The sequence below is a fragment of the Coregonus lavaretus genome (assembly GCF_964263955.1).
Source record: "Coregonus lavaretus genome assembly, chromosome: 3".
NCBI classification, from domain to species: domain Eukaryota; kingdom Metazoa; phylum Chordata; class Actinopteri; order Salmoniformes; family Salmonidae; genus Coregonus; species Coregonus lavaretus.
Window position 1 is genome coordinate 67,086,540 of NC_139990.1, and position 23,280 is coordinate 67,109,819.

At 42.3% G+C, this 23,280-nt stretch overlaps 1 protein-coding gene across 1 annotated transcript; it reads right to left on the bottom strand.

Moving 5' to 3' along the window:
• Positions 1-2,378: 2,378 nt before the first annotated feature.
• Positions 2,379-21,866, bottom strand: LOC311115913 (uncharacterized protein). Its single transcript, XM_084157354.1, has 9 exons — positions 21,749-21,866; positions 21,427-21,484; positions 20,202-20,552; positions 11,207-11,473; positions 7,668-7,955; positions 7,137-7,241; positions 6,890-6,948; positions 4,851-6,785; positions 2,379-3,566 (listed from the first exon to the last, which is right to left on the bottom strand). Exons 1-9 carry the CDS (start codon positions 21,764-21,766, stop codon positions 3,537-3,539), a joined length of 3,111 nt encoding a protein of 1,036 aa, XP_084013480.1. The 5' UTR covers positions 21,767-21,866; the 3' UTR covers positions 2,379-3,536.
• Between the last annotated feature and the right edge of the window lie 1,414 nt (positions 21,867-23,280).

Genomic DNA, 23,280 nt, shown 5'->3' on the forward strand with positions numbered 1-23,280 from the left:
AAGGCCTTACTGTGGTAGAGCCATAGAAATATACATTTTATTTATATGGGTAGAGTACTTCTGAGCCAATAGGATGTTACAGTAGCAGTACAATGGATTGTTTAAGATATGTTTTTTCTTATGCCCTCATAACAGCTGATAGGCTTCTGCCCAACCACTCTCTGGTAATAAATAAATGCACAATGGTAATACATAAATAGAATAAATATACATCTATTTCTTTTAAAGGGGCAATCTGCAGTTGCTACATACATTTTTGGACTTTTGAATGAATGATATGTAGCTATTGATGCTTGAAGAATATAACTTGTAAATGCCTCATGAGCTTCAACTGTCGTACCACATCAGAACCCAAAAAATAAGCTTGTTTTACTCCAATGTTTGTAAACAAAGTAAATGTAAACAAACACTATATAGCCTCAAAACAAGGTTAGAACTAGAATTTGTACATCGTGGATGGTCAGTCCTTGCATCCATAGCTATGTCTATGAATTTGAGGGTGGTTACATTTCTCCAGCCCCATCCCTCAGCTTTTTGCCGGAACAGGGGTAGGGAGAATGCTTTATTGTTTTGATTGCTGATGGACACTTTAAGATAAGACTTGATGACCAGAACTAAGAACCTCAACCAGTACTGTATTTCTATGCTGGTGGTACAGTATGATCAGAAATGGATCGCAAAAAGTCATCATCCATTTTTTTGTTACAAATCAACAAAAATACAGCAGGAAAGCGTCTATTAAAAACACAAGCCTATTTTTTTTTTGTTGATCTGATTTATATTTGATTTGTTGACTTCATTCATATTCGTATTTCAGTGGATGCTCTTCTTCTACGGTATGTCTGGCATTATAGAAATAACCAATGGCAGTTTTAGGATGTTGACGTTCTCTGTAGCCAGCAAATAGGCCTAGCATGCACTCTCTGGGGTTTCTGTTTTCTCTGTTGTGGTTTAAATCAATATCTGACTGTGATCATTTTTAGACGAGCTAAACATGACTGTGGATTTCCTTGTTGCTATTCACCACAGTTTTATCTGTTTTCAGTAAATTTATTGAATTGCAGCCAAGGGTTTCCTTGCCTATGGCTCAAGTATTTTGTTTTAATTTTGTGGTATTGAACAAGCAGTGCTGTAAAATTCTATCTAATGGAAAAGAGGCAAAAGAAATGGTTCTAATCGATGAGGCCCTTAAAGTGACTCTCTTGCACGTTTGGCTCCCCCTAGTGGAGTTACAATGGAGTTACAATAGATAAAAACTGTGATTTTGCTGCTCAAAATGTTTATTGCAGACAGACTGTTTGCACTATATAGGGAATAGGATGCCATTGGGAACACAACTCATGTTGCTACTGGGCTTCAACCAATACATTTGCATGCAGATGCCTTACTTCGGGACTCATCCTCCTGGTGGCGTCAATCATGTTTTTCTTAGCACTGATTGGAAAGAAGAGGAGCCTTACCCCCATATGGGTTATATCTGTGCAGTGAGTGAATGGCCCTGTTCGAATACCTCTAAAATACTTTCTTTCTTTACTCCCTTCCTTGAGGTAATCACTGATCAGTACAAGAGTGGATAGGTGAAAACATGTGTTCCCCATTGCTTTAATCAATGTGTCAGATCAGTGATTTCCTCATGGAAAGAAGGAAGAATACATTTTAAGGGTATTTGAATAGGTCCATTGACTGTCCTGTGTGTGACACCCTCTAGGGTTTATATTACCTGTGGCGTTGGAAGCCATAGTAGATCCCCAGAAAAACCACCACCAAAACCACAGTATCAGCATATACAGTAGGCAATGTAGTCTTCCTACGTGACATATTCCCATCATTTGGGAATAACAGACAGTCATTTAGCTTTGGAGGATAACTATAATATGTTTTCTGCCATTACTCAACAGTACAAAGTCCTTCTACCTTTGCAGTTGTGGAGCAGGGCTGTATTTGATGTACTCACAAGTGGGAGCTATGCTGAGGGACTGATAGAACAGCAAGCCAGAAACCCCCAATTCTGCCATATTAAGCTGAGGAAACAGACACTAATGTGGAAAATCAAGAACTCCCTAAGGGAGTCCGCATACTCAGCAAAAAATCTTCCTTATGGCTCCAGATATTCTTATTCTCTCTATCAACCATGACTCTTCCAATAATTTCTGCCAGGACATTTTTACAGTGCAGATTCTTCAACTTAAAAGCTGTTTAGTAAATACAATATTCTGGGAATATTTGTAACAGCTGAAGATGATCAGAATGCCTGGAGGCCAAGATTATTTCAAGGTCAGTTAAGATTATACCAGTAGGTAGGCAACATTATATCAAAACGAATGTCATATAATGTAAATAAACTCCTCCCAATGATAGACATTCACAAGACACCACGTCGGGCAATATAAATACTTTATTATCATCAATAAAACATATGGTCCTGAATTTTTTTTTATGTTCAATGGAGACCCCTAATCTTTAAAAACCTTATTTACACTCTATTCTGTAATCTCATGGAACATATATTTTAGTATAAAACAGCCTCCCTGAGTCACAAAGACACATATTGCAATGGCAGTCCAACATATTTACCACGTAACAGAAAAAGAAAAATATTAAATACACATTTTGTTCCAAAGAAAGCTAAGATTTAGTCCAAAAGAGATCACTTTTAATGTGCCAATCCCCCACACAAAAGAGCATCGTAGTCCCCGAGCAAATTATTTTGCTTTGCTTAGTCAGGGGAAAACATGGCAGCTCAGCAGCTTCTTTGTGCTGACCTCCAAGCATGGGCGTTGTTATTTTCCGAGTCATTTAAGTCGCATAAAAGCTCTTAATTAATAAGCGGCCCATCCATTTGTGGGGTCTCCTTCATAGTTAGTTAAGCATTGCTTCTGAAGTCGAGGCGCTGAGGCGAATCCCGTTAATTGAGCAGTGTCAAGAGAAGCATCTGTAAACAGAAAGGCACCACATAAATACTTCCATGGAAATATTAAATAAAGCAAGTCACAGAGGGGTTTTTTCCTTCAAAACTTTCACACAGTAGTTCCCAGGGGCCAAGTCCATTCAATCAACTGGAATCCGTCCAGCAAGGGCTCTCTTTATCTTTCCCTTTTACTGTTCATTCTAGTCACAAAGAGCAACACACAAAGACATTCATGCAAACATCTCAAGTCCTCATTGTTGTAGTAGTGTCTCATTCTCTCTCTGAACACGCTGAATGGGAGAGGCCACGTACACAAGGCCTGAAGTGTCTCGCCTCAATAAGGCCCTTTTCTCATTCCCACTATTTGGGTATGTGGTGCTTCAGAAATAATCTGTGTGGGTTTTCCAGTGAGTCATTGTTGGTACTTTTGAAAATCAACAGATAACACACACACTTGACAGGCAGGGGGAGTCGACTGCGGGAAGTGTGTGTGATAGTGTGCGTGTGTGTGCGCATGTGTGTGTTTTTGCTTGGTCTCCATTGCTTTAGAGTGGGGCTTCCATAGTCATCCATGCTTGGTGTTTCTCCTCTTGTCAGTTGCTGGTGTGTGTGTGTCCGTTGGCATCTCTCAGTGTCTAGGCCTTCCTTTGTGGGTCTGCTGTTGAAGAGGAAGAATAAGCCCTTAATTATATACAAGTCATGTTCAACATAGCTACTGACACAATTCTGACACTGAAACACTGGTACAGTATAGACAGACAAACACCCAGCCAAACTACCCTGGCTGTATCCCTGCCAAATACTATTGTCATTACCCCAGCAGAAAGATACTTGTCACTCAATAAAAAGTGCAGCCTCCGCTATAAAAACTGCTTGGCAAGTTTCCCTGTGACAAGGGTTGCAATGGGGAGGGTATATTACTGGAAACTTTAGAAGTTTCAAAGATGTTATGTAATTTAACACAAGACATCTAGTGGCTCTTTTGGGTACTTCAGATGTTCACAGGTGTCTGCAATTATCTCTGTTCCTCTGCGTGGCCTTATCACATGTAAAATATATAACATAATAAAATAAGATTTTCAAGTACAAAATAAATGTCTAAGCTATAAAACATTATCTTAAATATAAACCATCAACTTAGTGAATACCATTGGTGTTTAATATGAGGGTTTCAGCATTAGATATCCTTTATATATTTATTTTACCATGTCAATATGCCTTTGTTGTTAATGTTTTGGCACCAAACTGGTGAAAAAAGTCAATAGTTGGAAGAGTTGCAGAGTTAATTGAAAATAATGCCATAGTTGATTAGATGTTTTTTTTCATTAATTATGCTATTTTCTCTTGAACCTTATGGTCTATCCACTATAAACTTATGGACAATATATAACAAATATATATATATATATATAACGCACAGATATAACAAATTAATACTATATATATATATATATATATATATATATATGAATAAATATTTTTCAAGTTAAGTGTAAATTACCACAGTTACCATAGATACCGATAGATTGCCTGTTAATTACCAAATTACAGACGATTACAGTAACTTGGGTAAATTACCAGTAGGTTTGCAACTGTACCCATGACTCACATATTATACACAACACAAAAATGTGCGTCCCAAATGGCACCCTACTCCCTATGGGCTCTAGTTCAACATAGTGCACTATAAAGGGAATAGCGTTCCATTTGGGATGCTAACTAACTGTCAGTTAGAATGAGAGGTGGGGAAACCAAACAAACTATCAACTAAGTACACAGAGAATGACATGACAGAATGAGACAGGCATAATGATCACACGTCTGAGAAAGAGAGCCAAATGGCGATTAATGAAACATTAAATGGCTAATCAACATATATCAAACATATGGGAACGGTTGGCTCTGGTATCAAACACTACTACTACTTTGGTGTTTCACTTACCTGGCGTGTGTGGGCAGGGTTCCTGTGGGCATGTTGAGTATGTTGGCCGTGCCAGTGTGTGTTATCAGCGTGCACGTGGTGGGCCTTTCCAGAGTGCAGGTTGGCAGGCATGCTAGCGCCGGGGTGTCTCTGTGCGGTGTGTACGTTGACTGGGGGCCTGAGAGGGCCAGTGGGGCCCCGGTTTGGGGACTGGTGCTGGGCACGTTCTCTGGGAATAGTCTGGAACTGAGCCAGAGGGATGACGGGAGGGGGCGTGGGGGGTCGCTGGTGCCCAGGGTTACGGCCTCGAGCTTGGGTGTTGAGCAGGGCGGCCTGTGTCTGGTGGTTACGGTTGTGAAAAGGGTTAGGGGTCGTCAGTGTGTGCATCTCCAGGGCCGTCTGAGTGAGGCTACTGGGGTTCTGTGTAACAGGCTGTGTTTGTGAACCCCAACCTTGTGTTGCTGGCTGTCTCTGGACTTGTGTGTGCTGTGGTACCATATGTGTGTTTCCCCTACCATACTGAATCCCGGTTTGTGTCTGTGGGAAGTGATTTGGATTGGCGAGAGCTTGAGTGTCGAGTGCGGTGCCTCGGGCCATGGTGGTTATTAGTCCCTGTGGAGCGGCTGGTCCCTGTGGTTGTGGCTGGGAGTTGTGGTGGCTGTGTGAGGCATTTTGTTGCCTGGGGCCAGTCTGGCTTTGAGAAACGGTCTGAACTGTGATCTGGGATTGAGCTCTGACTTCCTGACGGGCTCTCTGCCTTGGTGCATCGCGTGCATGGGGACTGATATGTGACTGTGTGTCACTTGGAGCTCCAGGCTGAGTGTTCGTCCCATGAGTGTGGGGGAGGTTCTGGGCCTGTCTGCCCGCCGTCGGTGCAGCCTTCCTGGGTGTAGATCGGCTCCGTGGGGGGCTCTGGGTCTGTGCTCCGGGCCCGCTCCTCCGGGTGTGTGGTTGGGATCGTCTAGCCTGGGACGGGGACTCTGTGCTATCAGAGGTGTAGCTGCTGTCGGGGGAAGCCTGTACCCTTCTGGGGGAGTCATTGGGGTACGCCGGGGTGCCCCTCAGACGGTCCCAAGGCATTTGTTGGCAACGTGAGCTGGCACTTGGTGTGACATGACTGGCATCACGTGGCACAGAGCTGGCCGCTGCTGGGTTGGAGTGTCTAGGCTGGGTATCAGTAGCCTGGTCCCTCTGGTAGGTCTGTGTGTTGGCGTTTCGCTGGAGAGTGTGACTTCGACCACCGTGTGTGTAACCAGTAGGAATAAGACCAGTAGAGACTGGAGGATCAGTGTCTAAGTTACTGTGGTCAACTTGTGAAGGATCACCAGGATATGACAAGCCAATTTGCATCCTGGGATTGGTGTATGACTGTCCAGTCTGTATAAATGTTTGTGGGTTGTTATTTTGAACTTGAAGAGCACTAGCACTGTTGGCTACAATGTTGGGACTCCGCTGCATAGTACTGTCCTGTGGGCTTGTAAATTGTTGCTGCGACTGTTGGTTGGGTTGTTGACCATTGGTTGGATAGGAATTGAGATTGACGTGAACCGTGGGTAGCTGTGCATTGCTATTTTGCTGGTTGTGTGGCAGTGTGTTAAGGTTAACACCAACCTGAGTAGAACCTGCTTGTATGAGAATGTTTGGATTGTTTTGAGTCATCTGTGGGAGTGTGTTGGCATTCTGAGGTTCAGCAGTGTGTGTGAAAGTGTTGTGGTCTTGCAAGTTGCCATTTTGTGGAAATGAATTGGCGTTCTGAAGTTGGGCATTGTGTGGGAACACATTGCTGTTGGCATGGCCATTGTGTTGAAGTATTTTTGTGTTGCATGGTGGTGTGTGTGTGTTATCATGGCCATCGGGTGGGACAGTGTAGAAGTTGTGAGGGTGTGTGTGTAGCGGCGGGTCAGAGTGCCGGACTCTGCCTAAAGTCCGGGTACCAAGTGGAGGGGGCTCTGGGGGCTGAAAAAGAGAGAGAAAGAGAAGAGAAAGACAGAAATTGGTTCATTGATGAAATAAAGTGCTTTCAGAATCATAATATTTTAGGACAAAGATTAGTGTCTTACTGCATGCATGGGATCTGGGTTTCTCTTCTGGCCTGTGGCCTCCTTCAGTCTTCGGTCAACTGCAATAATCAACATTGTCACATACAGTATTCAAACATTGAAACATATGTTTACATGAGCATAGTATACACAGGTCAATGTGAATACTTACAAAGAGTTTATAAGATATTACTATGACATAATTGCATTACTTCCATGGCTACACAGGGGACTTCCTAGACAGACAGACAGACACACTCTCACTCACCTCTCCTCCAGCGCACCAGGAGTAAGATTGCTATGATGATTAAGATCAGAGCGACCACACAGCCAATCACAATGCCCGCCACTGCCCCTGCACTGAGGCATGTGCCTGAGACAGAGGGAAGGGGGAGGGATGAGTGGGATGGAGGCGAAGACAGAGAGAGTGATGAGCAGGTGGATAATGAATAATGATAATGAGTCTAAGACACGAAGCCCAGACAGACAAATGGAAAAGAAAGAAACAAGGCTTCTGAAAGAGTATGATGAAGTGATGGCAGGGGAAGAGAGGTGAGAGAGAACGAGTGGTGGAAATGAAGGAAAGATCACTGAAGACAGCTGAAAGTCATAGAAAAAGAGTTAGATTCTCATTGCGAGAGCATTTGGATTGATCAATCTTTCGCTGATTGTCTAGGCTGTGCCAAAATGTTCCCCTCTCTCCACTCAAAGATGGATGCCGCTGCGCCGTCCAAAACTAATTGTCACCAGAATGAGTCACGGCAGTGGCCAAGGCCAGTGTTCATCCCGCATAACTCACCCACGATTGCCAGGTCCGTCCCCTGCGCCGACGTCGTGCCCGTGATGGCGTTGCTAGCCACGCACTTGTATTGGCCGCTCTGGTTGGTGGAGAAGGTCTGGAGGCTGAACACCCCACTGTCCGGTTGGCCAGACGCTACGGGTTCATTGTTGTATTGCCAGGAGAAGGTGGCGGGGGGCAGGGAGTTGGACACGCAGATGAGTCGGATCGTCTGGCCTACCACTGCGTCTGCTCCTCCCACACAGTCTGCTGTAGAAGCCTTGCTCAGCACGGGGGTGTCGGGACCATCTGGAGGCGGAGGGGGGGAAGGAACATCAACAGACAGACTCACAGACAAACCCTGTGGCTCACAGACTGTCACAGTAAAGTTTCACCTCAAAATGCATGGGATCAATATTACTGGGGTTGGTATGCTAATGCAAATTAGCCCTGTAGCCCATATAGTGATGCGCTTCTGTGGCTAACTGGCAGTAATGCTAGCTAGTATAACAACTAGCTCATAGTATTAGCATTAGCATTTTAGCTGCTGGGTCGTGTGCATTAGGCACCAAACAAAAGAAAACAGACTAAAACAAGGAAGACTACCCTGACTTCTCAAATAAGACACATCATCTTTTTTTTGTGTGTGTGTCTTAATTAACACAACCCTGGACACTAGATAGTGACTCACAGTCAGAGCCGGACCACCACATCTGGGGCCACAGTTTTCCCTGAGATTCTACACATTTTGCCATGGGGCATAGAGAAAATTGTGCAGTCTTATAGCTAACCTCATGCTATTCTACACGTTCAGGACACCCGTTTAACATCCCATCCGAAAGATGGCACCCTACACAGGGCAATGTCCCGAATCACTGCCCTGGGGCATTGGGGTATTATTATACTGATCAAAAATAAAAATGCAACATGTAAAGTGTTGGTCCCATGTTTCATTAGCTGAAACAAAAAAAAATATATATATATATATTTTTTTTTTTAGCACCAAAAACGTATTTCTTTAAAAAAAATCCATAGTTCCACAGATGTCTCAAGTTTTGAGGGAGCACGTTTTGGCATGATGAATGTCCACCAGAGCTGTTGCCAGAGAATTTAATGTTTATTTCTCTATCATAAGCTGACTCCAACGTCGTTTTAGAGAATTTGGCAGTACGTCCAACCGGCTTCACAACCGCAGACCACGTGTAACCACGCCAGCCCAGGACCTCCACATCCAGCTTCTTCACCTGTGGGATTGTCTGAGACCAGCCACCCAGACAGCTAATGAAACTGAGGAGTATTTCTGTCTGTAGTAAAGATATTTTGTGGGGAAAAACTCATTCTGATTGGCTGGGCCTGGCTCCCCAGTGGGTGGCCCATGCCCTCCCTGGCCCACCCATGGCTGCGCCCCTGCCCAGTCATGTGAAATCCATAAATTAGGACCTAATTTATTTATTTCATTTGACTGATTTCCTTATATGAAGTGTAACTCAGTAAAATTGTTGAAATTGTTGCATTTATATTTTTGTTCAGTATATATTTTTTAGACCAGAGGAAATAGTGCCTCCTACTGGCCCTCCAACACCACTTCCAGCAGCCTCTGGTCTCTCATCCAGGGACTGACCAGGACCAACCCTGCTTAGCTTCAGAGGCAAGCCAGCAGTGGGATGAGGCTTAGAGAAAATTGTGAAGTTACAGTATATACAGTGAGGGGAAAAAGTATTTGATACCCTGCTGATTTTGTACGTTTGCCCACTGACAAAGTAATGATCAGTCTATAATTTTAATGGTAGGTTTATTTGAACAGTGAGAGACAGAATAACAACAACAAAAATCCAGAAAAACGCATGTCAAAAATGTTATAAATTGATTTGCATTTTAAATGAGGGAAATAAGTATTTGACCCCCTCTCAATCAGAAAGATTTCTGGCTCCCAGGTGTCTTTTATACAGGTAACGAGCTGAGATTAGGAGCACACTCTTAAAGGGAGTGCTCCTAACCTCAGTTTGTTACCTGTATAAAAGACACCTGTCCACAGAAGCAATAAATCAATCAGATTCCAAACTCTCCACCATGGCCAAGACCAAAGAGCTCTCCAAGGATGTCAGGGACAAGATTGTAGACCTACACAAGGCTGGAATGGGCTACAAGACCATCGCCAAGCAGCTTGGTGAGAAGGTGACAACAGTTGGTGCGATTATTCGCAAATGGAAGAAACACAAAATAACTGTCAATCTCCCTCGGCCTGGGGCTCCATGCAAGATCTCACCTCGTGGAGTTGCAATGATCATGAGAACGGTGAGGAATCAGCCCAGAACTACACGGGATGATCTTGTCAATGATCTCAAGGCAGATGGGACCATAGTCACCAAGAAAACAATTGGTAACACACTACGCCGTGAAGGACTGAAATCCTGCAGCGCCCGCAAGGTCCCCCTGCTCAAGAAAGCACATATACAGGCCCGTCTGAAGTTTGCCAATGAACATCTGAATGATTCAGAGGAGAACTGGGTGAAAGTGTTGTGGTCAGATGAGACCAAAATTGATCTCTTTGGCATCAACTCAACTCGCCGTGTTTGGAGGAGGAGGAATGCTGCCTATGACCCCAAGATCCCCATCGTCAAACATGGAGGTAGAAACATTATGCTTTGGGGGTGTTTTTCTGCTAAGGGGACAGGACAACTTCACTGCATCAAAGGGACGATGGACGGGGCCATGTACAGTCAAATCTTGGGTGAGAACCTCCTTCCCTCAGCCAGGGCATTGAAAATGGGTCGTGGATGGGTATTCCAGCATGACAATGACCCAAAACACACGGCCAAGGCAACAAAGGAGTGGCTCAAGAAGAAGCACATTAAGGTTCTGGAGTGGCTTAGCCAGTCTCCAGACCTTAATCCCATAGAAAATCTGTGGAGGGAGCTGAAGGTTCGAGTTGCCAAACGTCAGGCTCGAAGCCTTAATGACTTGGAGAAGATCTGCAAAGAGGAGTGGGACAAAATCCCTCCTGAGATGTGTGCAAACCTGGTGGCCAACTACAAGAAACATCTGACCTCTGATTGCGAAAAATGGTTTTGCCACCAAGTACTAAGTCATGTTTTGCAAAGGGGTCAAATACTTATTTCCCTCATTAAAATGCAAATCAATTTATAACATTTTTGACATGTGTTTTTCTGGATTTTGTTGTTGTTATTCTGTCTCTCACTGTTCAAATAAACCTACCATAAAAATTATAGGCTGATCATGTCTTTGTCAGTGGGCAAACGTACAAAATCAGCAGGGGATTAAATACTTCCCTCACTGTAGCTAATCCCATGCTATTCCACACATTTTGCCATTATGAGGCTGAGAGAAAATGTAGCAGTTTTTAAGCGAATTTCCAGTTAATTACAATTCTACACATTTTGCCATGGCTTAACACGTGCTCATATGCTATCTAATTACCCCTGGATTACCCCTGCGTGCCAAGTCGGTAATACGGCCCTGCTCACTGGTGAGACTGTGTGGGAGTCAATTAGCTTATGTTATTAGCATTAACATTAGCAGCTGGGCATGCAATGACTCACAGTAAACTGTGAGGGTCTTCGAGGCGGTCTGAGCGCTGACGAGGTTAGCGACGGTGCAGGTGTAGACCCCGGCGTCTTCCCTCGTGGCCGGGTTGATCACCAGGTCGCCCCCTTTGATAGTTACCCTGGAGTTCGAGGTGAGAGCAGAGCCCCCTTTACCCCACAGCACACTGGTCTCTGTCCCCTTGGTCCAGGTACAGCGCACAGACACATTGCCCCCCTCCAGAGCCACTGACGGCACAAACATAGTCACGCCATCCACTGCATCTAGGGTGGGGAGAGAAGAGAAGCAGGGAGATTATAGACTGGTCCTAGATCTGTTTGTGGTGTCTTGCCAACTCCTTTGGTCATTGACAACTCCCATGGTCATTATCATGCCACAAACAAGTCTGGGACCAGGCTAGTGAGATGAATGTAAATACTGGAGTAGTAGACTGATTGGGAGATACACACAGGGAGAGCTTTTGAATGAGCCATTATTGGGCATTCATAGTGTGATCACAGACAGAGGGGGATTCAATTCAAGCGTTAAAATATGCTGAAAAATAGAGGGACGCCTAGTGTTTTCTGCCTAAACAAATTTTGTTTAATGAAAATAATGGAGGGTTGGGAGAAGAAACAACATCCAGACATGGAAGCAGATGGTAAATAAAGGGGCAGACGGCAAAAGTGGCTTTCACAACGGCAATAAGTGCTAGGCCTGCTAAGTCAAATATGGGCCATATACAGTGGTGTGAAAAAGTGTTTGCCCCCTTCCTGATTTCTTATTTGTGTGCATGTTTGTCACACTTAAATGTTTCAGATCATCAAACAAATTTAAATATTAGTCAAAGATAACACAGGTAAACACAAAATGCTGTTTTGAAATGAAGGTTGTTATTTTTAAGGGAAAACAAAATCCAAACCCACATGGCCCTGTGTGAAAAAGTGATTGCCCCCTACAACCTAATAACTGGTTGCGGCACCCTTAGCAGCAACAATTGCAATCAAGCGTTTGCGATAACTTGCAATGAGTTTTTTACAGCGCTGTGGAGGAATTTTGGCCCACTCATCTTTGCAGAATTGTTGTAATTCAGCCACATTGGAGGGTTTTCGAGCATGAACTGCTTTTTTAAGGTCATGCCTCAGCATCTTGTCGTGTATTGGGATTATGCCTTTGTTAAATGTTTTTAAGTGGAACTGAAAGAATGTTGATTTTAGTATCAAGAGGGAATGTTTTAGTGTAACGCCACATACAACAGACAGAAAGTGTGTTGTAGACAGGGGATTGGACAGTAGAGGGAGCCACCCACATCTTGGGGAGATTATATATACTGGGGGAAAAACGAAGGAGAGGGCAGAGCGGCCATTTCAATCTGAGGCGTCGCTCTCCGGATGTCATGACATCTGTCACTTATGCTGAAGCTTGTGATATGAATAAACCTTATGATCCAAGTTCAGTATGAGCGGACTCCTTTGTTCATCAGCAATAATTGCCACCATTCACCCGATACGACAAATGGCGCCCAACGTGGGGCTGGTCTGCATCTCTCCTTTGCTCATTCGTAGCCGCCAAGCTAACTCGGTCTGAAGTGCCAGAAAAGGGTGAGTTTTCCTCACAGATTGTTAGTTTGGATGCTATGTGATTGTACACTGGAGAAATGTACCATACGACCGTGCCTCGTGTGGCGTTATTGCTGATGACTGGGGGTCTGGCTAATCATTATAAAAAATTTAAAACAGCGCAAAAGTGGTTAGAGCTTATGGATTGTTTATAGAGATGTGTTGCTTGAATAGTAAGTCAAGAACAATCGGGGCCAAGATATGTATACAAGTTAGGACATTGCAGGATTTGACAAGCCCTCGTAACAAACGAGGCGACCGCATGGTGGACCATAAAATCCTGGTAACGCGTTATGGGTTTCAGGTCAGTCTTGGACTGGGGTTTGGTTGTAGATTTAGTGGGGGTTGCTTGCCCATCTTCTGTCTGACGGGATATCTGCTTGGGGGGGACCGCTCATATAAAATATCCAGAACTCACGGCAGCCTAAAGTTAGGACAAAGGAAAAAGTAATTAAAGACGCAATGTCGGGTACATTGTTTTTATGCTACATGGTGCATACAGGCTAAGGCTAAATGCTAATGCTAAATGCTAATATGCTGCATGCTAACATGTGACCGTAGAGGTCCCACTGCGATGGGAATAAAGCCTCTTAAATTATGTTTGTATGTGGAATTTCGGTTCTATGTTTTGTGAGCGCTGTTAAATGTTGTTTGACTATGAGGGGGAAACGGGGGTGCAGCAGGACTGTTAACCGTCTATTTGGGGTTGGGGAGAGATCTAAGAATCTCCCTTCCACGGTGAAAAAGTATTTTTGAATGTATCGCGCATGCGTGGGATTTTACTAAACAACACATCTGTTACACTGCAGGGGGAGACAGGGAGACAGACGAGGGAACAAATAGGAGAGATTTTAACACAAATCTTATAGTTTTAAAGCGGCTGGTGTTTGAACATGAAACTATTTGTTGAGATGTAGTGAATTTATACATTAAATATATGTAGTACGGAGTATAATGAATTAAATTAAATGACGGATTAAAATAAAATAAAATGTTTTTGAGCTATCTATTTAGTCCTGAGTTAAATGACGGATTAAAATAAAATACGTAATGAATTAAATTAAGTCTTAAAGCGAATATGAGTGGGGGAATGTTGAATATGGTTGAAGTAACTCAGTATTGCATTAACTACTAAAATCTTTTCCTGTGTCTCTGTTCTTCTGTCATATGAGAGGACCAATAGGACGATACGACAGGAGAGAGAGAGAGAGAGAGGAAGTGCTGACGTGACATCACGTGACGCGGCAGAGGATCGGATCAGATATCAGGCTAGTTCACAAAATCTTCCCCTAACAGGATATGTGATGTTATGACAATTTCACATAGGCTTGGCAAATACTGATTTGAATAAAATTTGCATTTTGGAGTCTCTGTGCATCACTGGGCTGGATTACAGTTCGGTTGGAAATCAGGTACTGACATTATTCTGGAATTAAGATACTTGGGTGCATATTAAACAATGGAATTTATGGGAATTGTAGTGTTGTAAGGTTACAGGCTTTGTTTATGGGTATTGTAGTCTGAAGTTGACTACTTGCATTTGATGGGTTGTGGTAAGATAGCCACCACTAATTGATAAATTGGTGACATAGGATATAGGAATAAAAATTGGTTTTAATTATTCATGATTTTTAATTGATTTATTTAAAAAAAAAAAAATTAAAGGGGGGAAGCCATAGGCTATATAGTCTAAAATAAAATAATTCACGATAAAGGAATATAAAAGGGTTGTTACAATGGGGAGAAAGGACATCAAGGCTATAAAAAGTCATTACACCGGTTGATATAGTACAAGATAGTAATCCTTTAACTAAAGTAGTGTTAGGTTATCCGGCAAATGAAACAAAAGTTGCCCTTCATTCTCAAACAAAAACTGATAAAAGATTCCAGCGATAAGATAAACAGAGGTATAGAGAAAATGCTAAAGGAAGGAAAGGCGATAGAAAAACTAATGGCAGAAGTTAGTACACCTTTCTCACATACGGATTCAGCAAAAAGACACCCACCTTATGAGAAGGAAGTAGAGCTTAGGGATGTTTATCCTCAGCTTCCGGTGATCATCCAGGAGGGTGATTGTTGCATTAGAGATGAAGATGAATAATAGATAGAGGACAAGCAGAAACGACCAGAAAGATGAATCCAAAACTCCAGAAGGAAGAAAAACCGAGATGTCTGGAAACTAAGAGAAGAATGAGGTTCGGAAAGATGAGGATGAAGATACAGAAGGAGAAAACCTGCTGAGAAAATAATCCCAAGAATTGGTGGAGAAGAAGAATACGTTGAGGCCAAGCAGCTGAAGAAAAGTAAGAAGATGATGGAAGATGATATTTTGAGGACAGAACTTAGAATATAAGCTTTTGAAGAATCCTGATATGTCAACAGCAAGAAAGAACAGGATCAAGAAACTCTCAGAAAACTCAATCATACAACTGGTGGAGAAGAGAAGCTTTGGTTATGAAGAATCAGAGTGAACCAAATCAACAATCACTGTTACAGCTTCAACTGAACAATATCAAATGCAATGTACCAGCCACCAAGGGGGGTACCAGATGATCCATATCCACAGCCAGTTTCTGGACAGACACAGAATTGGAGAGGAAGAGGACGAGAAGGCTTAGAAGGAGGAGGAAGATTTCAGCTACACTTCCAGCAATCTCCAGAAGACGGTTATAATTGTGGACAGATTGGTCACTTTACCTGTGACTGCAACCAGTCAGGAGGAAACAACAGAGAACATTTTTAAGGAAGATGCAGGGGCCAGTCAAGATCACCTGTTCTCCAGGTGAACCCTAAGGATTCTAGAGTGCCTAGATGATACGAAGGGGGGTGTCAGCTGATAGCATCGATTAGAGAAGAAGAGAAAATATCCAACAATTGAAGTAAAAACAGGACTATGAGAAGTGATAGTGAATAGTGGAAAAACTTATCTGTGATCAGCCTAAAGAGGTTAAACATCTCACTATGTAAAATTAACTAATTAGGATAGGGATTTGAGGTAGTAAAACAGCTAATTACTCTTAGGGAACCAATTGAGCTATGCTATAAAAAATCAAGGAGAAATTAAAATAGACATACTAATATTAGTACCTATTGCATTGTTGGGAAGAGATGCATTGTTCAAATTGAATTGTACAATAAGATGTACACTAGACGGATGTCTGGTAGAGGATTTTAAAAAAGTTGGTTTTTGGGAATCATATTTGCTTAAAAAGATAATATCATAGGAAGGATGATAATCTATTAGACTGCCTATTAGACAATCTGTCTGGAAAATAAAGTTAAAAGGGGTGACTGTTATTCTGGGTTACATTCTTACACTAAGAGATTTCAGGCTAGGCTAAAAGGTGTTTAGTCGTTTGCCAAGTCTGTGTGTAAAGAAGTCAGAAGCAGGTGGGGACTTTCCCAATCACATATTCTAAAAATTGGTGGTAAAGGGATTTTGTGAATAAATCAGTGGAAAAGGTTTTTAAAGGTTAGGAGAAAAGATTAGACAAAAAAGTTAGGAGAACTAGGTTGAAGGAACTCTAAGACAGTAAGCTAAGTTTCAAAGTTAGTAGTGAGAGAGAGAGCAGTGGTGAAGGACATTTTAGAGTAGGAAGATCAAGGTAATTATAGGTGTATTTTTATAATCAAAAGTTTGAAAGTTAGGACTGAGAGTTGGGAAAAAGTGACACTAGTGGTGATAGATGGAAGTACAAGCAAAGAGTTCAAAGCTTTGGGGAAAATGGATGAAGTAACAATAATGACATTAACACTTCAGTCTATTAAAACAACAGTGAGAAGCAATTTAACTCTTTCAACATTGATAGTTATTAAAGCCATAAATATATCGCATTTGATTATAAGGGAACCAATAGCTCCAGCACCAATTTTAGGGGAAAAAAATACTTATTAGGGTTAGGATGGGGACGTTCCTCCCACATGGAGAGATAATTATGGAGAAGAAGTATACTTATCTAGTGCAAGCATTAGAATTTGTTCCGGTTAAGAATTATTGGTTAAAAGGTCATGTAATTCATAAAGTAACGCTTATGATGGAAGATTTGAAATCTGTTGAAGTTTCACAGTCACCAAAGGAGTTCAGGAGGAGTAGATTACAGTAGCCACTCCAACAGTAGATAATACACAGAGGATATACTTTGAGTCCAGATAGTTCAGATATTATCACTAGGGTTATATATGCATTGAAGAATATAAGGGATGCGTTTGGGAGATCTGAGGGAGCTGGATGGTCAGCGAAGACTTGGTTGCAAGATCAGGTAGGCCAGTAGGGGCAGTGATGGGTTACATTTAATGGCAGCTTTGATAGCACTGTGTGTGATGTTTGTAATTTGTTACTGACCTTTGAGAAAGCTATGATATTGAGATAGGTTGGAGAGTGATGCCTGGAGACAACACTCAGATGCTGGTGTTGACTGTTCCTTATCTGGATGAAGATGGACAAGTGGAACTGAATGGATAAATATCATTTTTGATGATTTGATCATTTTTCATTTTTTTTTTTTTTTTTTTTCAATATTAGTGTGATTTTGGTGTGATTTTATGAATCAAAGGGGGGAATAGGTTAATGTGATTCATACATAATTTATATATCATTTCTATATTCTTAGTTGATATTGATGTTCAATTTGAAAGTGTTGTTTTGCAAAAGATACTGTTTGGTCTTTCCTTTTCTTCCAGAAGCATTTGGGGGACATGTGGAGATTGAAATACTCAAACAAGGACAATATGAAGGGACAATATGACTGGAGGAGATGAAACAAGGAGGGTGTGGCCGATTCCATCATCAACAGTCCATTGGAAGAGGAGACTACGGGGAGATGAAGTGTAGTGGACTACATTCCAATGTCTGCAATGAAATATAGACATATTTGCATGTGTAATACATAATTGTGTCATACTCTTACGTATTAATTTTTGTAGAATGATGTTTGATGTTATTGGATACATGTGGGGATCTTAGATGTTTTTGTTTATTTCGGTGATGCTTAGGGACAGGGAGTCTAGGCAGGGAGAGGTCCACTGTAGGGTCCAATGGGTTGACCAGCCTTAGAGTGGATATTTTTTGGATAGGATTTTGTTTGCAGGGGCTTACATGTGTATTTAATTGCATCATAGTTTCAAATGCATTTACATTGTTTATGAGTTTATCGGGAGTACCGAGGTGGTTGCCTGGGGCAGAGGGACCGTGAGAGAATTTTACTGTCTTGATTGATGGATGGATTTGGAACGAAGGTTGCCAGACAGTTTTTCGCTCTTACACTCCATAAAGATTTGTTCATAGTAATGTATTCACACTTCATAAACAGTTATGCATATTTCATAGAAAGGTATATACACTCTAGAGAAGAATGTTTTTTGGTTTAATGTTAAAGATACTCAATAAGATAAATTGTCACTTGTCATAATCCTATTCTGTTTGTTTTCGAGACTGTTTAGTCTCGAAGGGGGGAAATGTCGTGTATTGGGATTATGCCTTTGTTAAATGTTTTTAAGTGGAACTGAAAGAATGTTGATTTTAGTATCAAGAGGGAATGTTTTAGTGTAACGCCACATACAACAGACAGAAAGTGTGTTGTAGACAGGGGATTGGACAGTAGAGGGAGCCACCCACATCTTGGGGAGATTATATATACTGGGGGAAAAACGAAGGAGAGGGCAGAGCGGCCATTTCAATCTGAGGCGTCGCTCTCCGGATGTCATGACATCTGTCACTTATGCTGAAGCTTGTGATATGAATAAACCTTATGATCCAAGTTCAGTATGAGCGGACTCCTTTGTTCATCAGCAATAATTGCCACCATTCACCCGATACGACAATCTCAATAGGATTCAGGTCAGGACTTTGACTAGGCCACTCCAAAGTCTTCATTTTGTTTTTCCTTCAGCCATTCAGAGGTGGACTTGCTGGTGTGTTTTGGATCATTGTCCTGCTGCAGAACCCAAGTTCGCTTCAGCTTGAGGTCACGAATAGATGGCCGGACATTCTCCTTCAGGATTTTTTGGTAGACAGCAGAATTCATGGTTCCATTTATCACAACAAGTCTTCCAGGTCCTGAAGCAGCAAAACAGGCCCAGACCATCACACTACCACCACCATATTTTACTGTTGGTATGATGTTCTTTTTCTGAAATGCGGTGTTACTTTTACGCAAGATGTAATGGGACACACACCTTCCAAAAAGTTCAACTTTTGTCTCGTCAGTCCACAGAGTATTTTCCCAAAGGTCTTGGGGATCATGAAGTTGATTTCTGGCAAAAATGAGACGAGCCTTACTGTTCTTTTTGCTCAGCAGTGGTTTTCGTCTTGGAACTCTGCCATGCAGGCCATTTTTGCCCAGTCTCTTTCTTATGGTGGAATCATGAACACTGACCTTAACTGAGGCAAGTGAGGCCTGCAGCTCTTTGGATGTTGTTGTGGGGTCTTTTGTGACCTCTTGGATGAGTCGTCGCTGCGCTCTTGGGGTAATTTTGGTCGGCCGGTCACTCCTGGGAAGGTTCACCACTGTTCCATGTTTTCGCCATTTGTGGATAATGGCTCTCACTGTGAGTCCCAAAGCTTTAGAAATGGCTTTATAACCTTTTTAAGACTGATGGATCTCAATTACTTTCTTTCTCATTTGTTCCTGAATTTCTTTGGATCTCGGCATGATGGCTGGCTTTTGAGGATCTTGTGGTCTACTTCACTTTGTCAGGCAGGTCCTATTAAAGTGATTCCTTGATTGAGAACAGGTGTGGCAGTAATCAGGCCTGGGTGTGGCTAGAGGAATTGAACTCAGGTGTGATAAACCACAGTTGAGTTGTGTTATAACAGGGGGGGGGGGGGGGGGGGCAAACACTTTTTCACACAGGGCCATGTAGGTTTGGATTTTGTTTTCCCTTAATAATAACAACCTTCATTTCAAAACTGCAGGGGGGGGGCAAACACTTTTTCACACAGGGCCATGTAGGTTTGGATTTTGTTTTCCCTTAATAATAACAACCTTCATTTCAAAACTGCATTTTGTGTTTACTTGTGTTATCTTTGACTAATATTTAAATTTGTTTGATGATCTGAAACATTTAAGTGTGACAAACATGCAAACAAATAAGAAATCAGGAAGGGGGCAAACACTTTTTCACACCACTGTAGATAGAAGTGCTATCTGTAACTAAAAAGAACAGTAATAACAAACACTAACAGGTCTGGGCAATCAAGTGGCTATAATCACATTACACTTTCATGCTCGATTTTCCTCCACTGCTATTCACTTACTTCTGTAATCCTCCCTCCCATCCTCCTTCCTTCTCTCCCTCACTCCATCACTTCCTCCCACCCTCCCTCATTACATTTCTCACTACATCCCTCCTTCGTTTCCTCCCTCCCTCCCTCCCTCTTTCACTCCCTCCTTACCGAACACCCTGAGCTGTATGGACCTGGTGTTTTGGGCCAGGCCCGTGGTGGGTGAGGGGTCCACCTGCACTGTGTAGTTCCCCGCGTCTCCCAGCTGGGTACTGCTGATACGGAGCTGGGTGGCTGTGATGGTGACCCTGCCCAGGTACTGGGTCACAGTGTTGAGCACCGCGCTGCCCCCCACCCACAGCCCCAGGGGGGTCGCCCCACCCGGGTACCCCCATGTGATGGAAAACACCTGGGACACTGTGACCACTGTGAAGACCGCATCAGTGCCAGTCTGCACCAGGACTGGATCTGACTTAAACTGGATTGAGACCAGGTCCTGGGAGAGAGCGATGGAGAGGAGGACTGGAGGGTAGGAGAGGGGGGAGAAGAAAGGAATACACTGCTTATCACTTCTTTGCTTGCTTACTGCTTACTTTCTTACAGTGATTATGACAGGTTGTTATAACACTGGTATGAGAGAGTTTGAGGGGTATATAGTTGGGGGAATTATCGAAATACTTTACAAGCATATAAAAGGCCCCAAGTCTTCAGCAGATGAATTATACTAAATCAAATCAATATGCTCCTGATCAGTCACGCTGGATTGACTTTACAAGGTGTGTACGAGAAGGACAAACATTGAGATTAATTGCACCGAGGTTCCCTCATTGATCATTTGCAGTAAAACAACAGCACACTTTTAAAGCCTTGTTAAAAACAACACAGTGCCTAACTGACTTCAGTAGAGGTGGATACTGGATAGAGAAAGTATGACTCAGAGGATGTGTCCCAAATGGCACCCTGTTCCCTTTATAGTGCACTACATAGGGCTCCGATCAGGGCCCATAGGGCTCTGGTCAAACGTAGTGCACTATGTGGGGAATAGGGTGCCATTTGGGACACATGCATAGCAGAGCTGGTAAGCCATTGGACATTGTGTGGTACAATATCACACAAACTGATAAAGGTTGTTAAGCCGAATGAGTGTGTGACTTTATTTTTCACTTCTGCAGTAGCACACACAGACTAAGAATGCAGCCGAGCTGGGGTGGAGTCATTGTTTCTGTCACCTTGGAATTTCCCTGAGCTACTACTCCAACCTCTCCCACAATTTAAAAATAAACACATCAGCATTCTTTTTACAGACACACCCTTTTGGTCAGCTTTAGGTTAGGGTACTCAATAAAGTCAACATTGAAGCCCCTGTCAGAAAATTGAGGGAGGAGAGATGCCTTACCTGCCAATGACAGAACTACAGGAAGCAGGTGTAAGTTCATCACATCAGTCGGGAAAGCCTGTGGAGTATTTTTGACTCAGACTCAAATCACAACTAAATTAAAGTGAATGAAATGTGTCTGTTTAAGACTTATTAAAACACAGAAAGAAAGAAACCCAGGCTGTGTTCTTCTGAAAACACAAATAGGACATGCTAGTAGCTTAGCTTGCTAGCGTTCTAAACCAGACAGAGTACATAGTGTTCATCTATTGTGAATAAACTCACTTTCACTTAATTCAAAACATGTCTAAAAAGATTTTCAATGTCAACACTTACGACATACTTTTCTCTCTTTTCTCATGTTCCAGTTGTAAAAGCCATAAGCAGACTTTTGGCAAAACCAGTTTGTTTATGTGTGAAAGGTTTCACTTCCTGTTTCTCCACTATCACCTGTCTCAACGGGTGTATTCATTCGTCCACACCTTAGTAAAACCTCTTGCAACGAAAAAAGTTTTGCAATAAAACAAGAGTTTCTTAAAGGACAAATTCAGAGAGGTCCCTACCTGTTTCGCCCCTTTTCTTCTGTTTGGTTCCTAGTGAATACACCCCTGTCTTACAGACACACCTTTCCTCTTAAAGGGATCATTCACCTCAATTACTTGAAAGCAGCATTGTGAGCCTATGGGCCAAGAGAGCACGCAATCCACGTTGGGTTTGTTTATTTAGGCACACCAGCTACAAACATTAGCAGCCGATGACAATTGAAGTGAACACCAGTTAGTTTCCATTCAAAATCACAACCATATCCTGTCCTTCCTCAGTTGACTCTTGTGGGAATACTTGTGGGAAAATGTAAAAAATAAAATAATTCAAGAGCAAGTTGTATCTGTGTTGAATACTTTACACATGCTCCACTTATAAATGTGGGGAAATGAATTTATTTTGAGGTGATTTGAGTGTGAAAATGTGAATGGGCTGCTGCCCTGTAGCAGAGACAGAGAATGATCAAACTCGCAAACACATATTGTAGCCTTGTAATGTAGGCTGTGTGGAAAATGTATTTACCTATTGAAGCTCAAAATTATAAATAAAATAAAAACATACATTGTATAAAAAGCTTCAGTTCTATCAATCCTAGCTATTTAAAAACATCCAGAGAAATTAGCTCCCAATAAAGTGAACTAAAGTACAAAGGTTAATTTTTTTTTTCGTTATTTTTTTAATTCAGTGGAATGTTGCTTGGTGGCACTAGACTATACAGTATGTTGACCTATGGTCAAAAATACATTGTAGTTCCTTGAGAAAGATACATTAATTAACAAGCACAATAAGTGAGAGCTCGAAGAGGAAGATAGCCGGCTGTAAAAGGAGTGGGCACACGTACACATCCCAAGGGAGCCAAAACGAGGGCGGGACATCAAGCATTATTACGTTTATAGGTGCATCAATTAAATGAGCACAATAGTCTGTCACGACACCGTGAAAAGGTATGAAAATCTATGTTTTTATCTTCCTGAATAAATGAAAGAATGGAGCTCTTGATTAGGCCCAGTAGCCAAGTCAAGTCTTACTTATTATTTCTGTGCATTCTTTCTGCACCAATCTACTGGGGGTAGATACCTAACTTCAGGGCCATAGCTACATATGAGGACACAGAGGTCCGGACCATGGTCATTTAATTTATATATTTTTTTAAAGCCAGCTACCTAAACTTAATCATGTCCAAATTACCGATTGAGCAAGCAGGGCACGTGCCCAGGGGCCCTGACCTCCAGCGGGCCCCTATTGATTGTGTTAGTCACTCTCACTCAGATATCATATTAACATGGCATAAGTCAGCAAAATGTGTAGAATTTCAGGAAATTAGCTTTAAAA

Bases quoted from the DNA above. Each gene is read 5' to 3' on its own strand.
- LOC311115913 (XM_084157354.1), bottom strand. The intron at 11,474-20,201 runs GTAAGGAGGGAG...TCCCCACCCTAG, and splicing joins CATACAGCTCAGGGTGTTCG to ATGCAGTGGATGGCGTGACT. The intron at 6,786-6,889 runs GTAAGACACTAA...TCTCTTTTTCAG, and splicing joins ACCCAGATCCCATGCATGCA to CCCCCAGAGCCCCCTCCACT.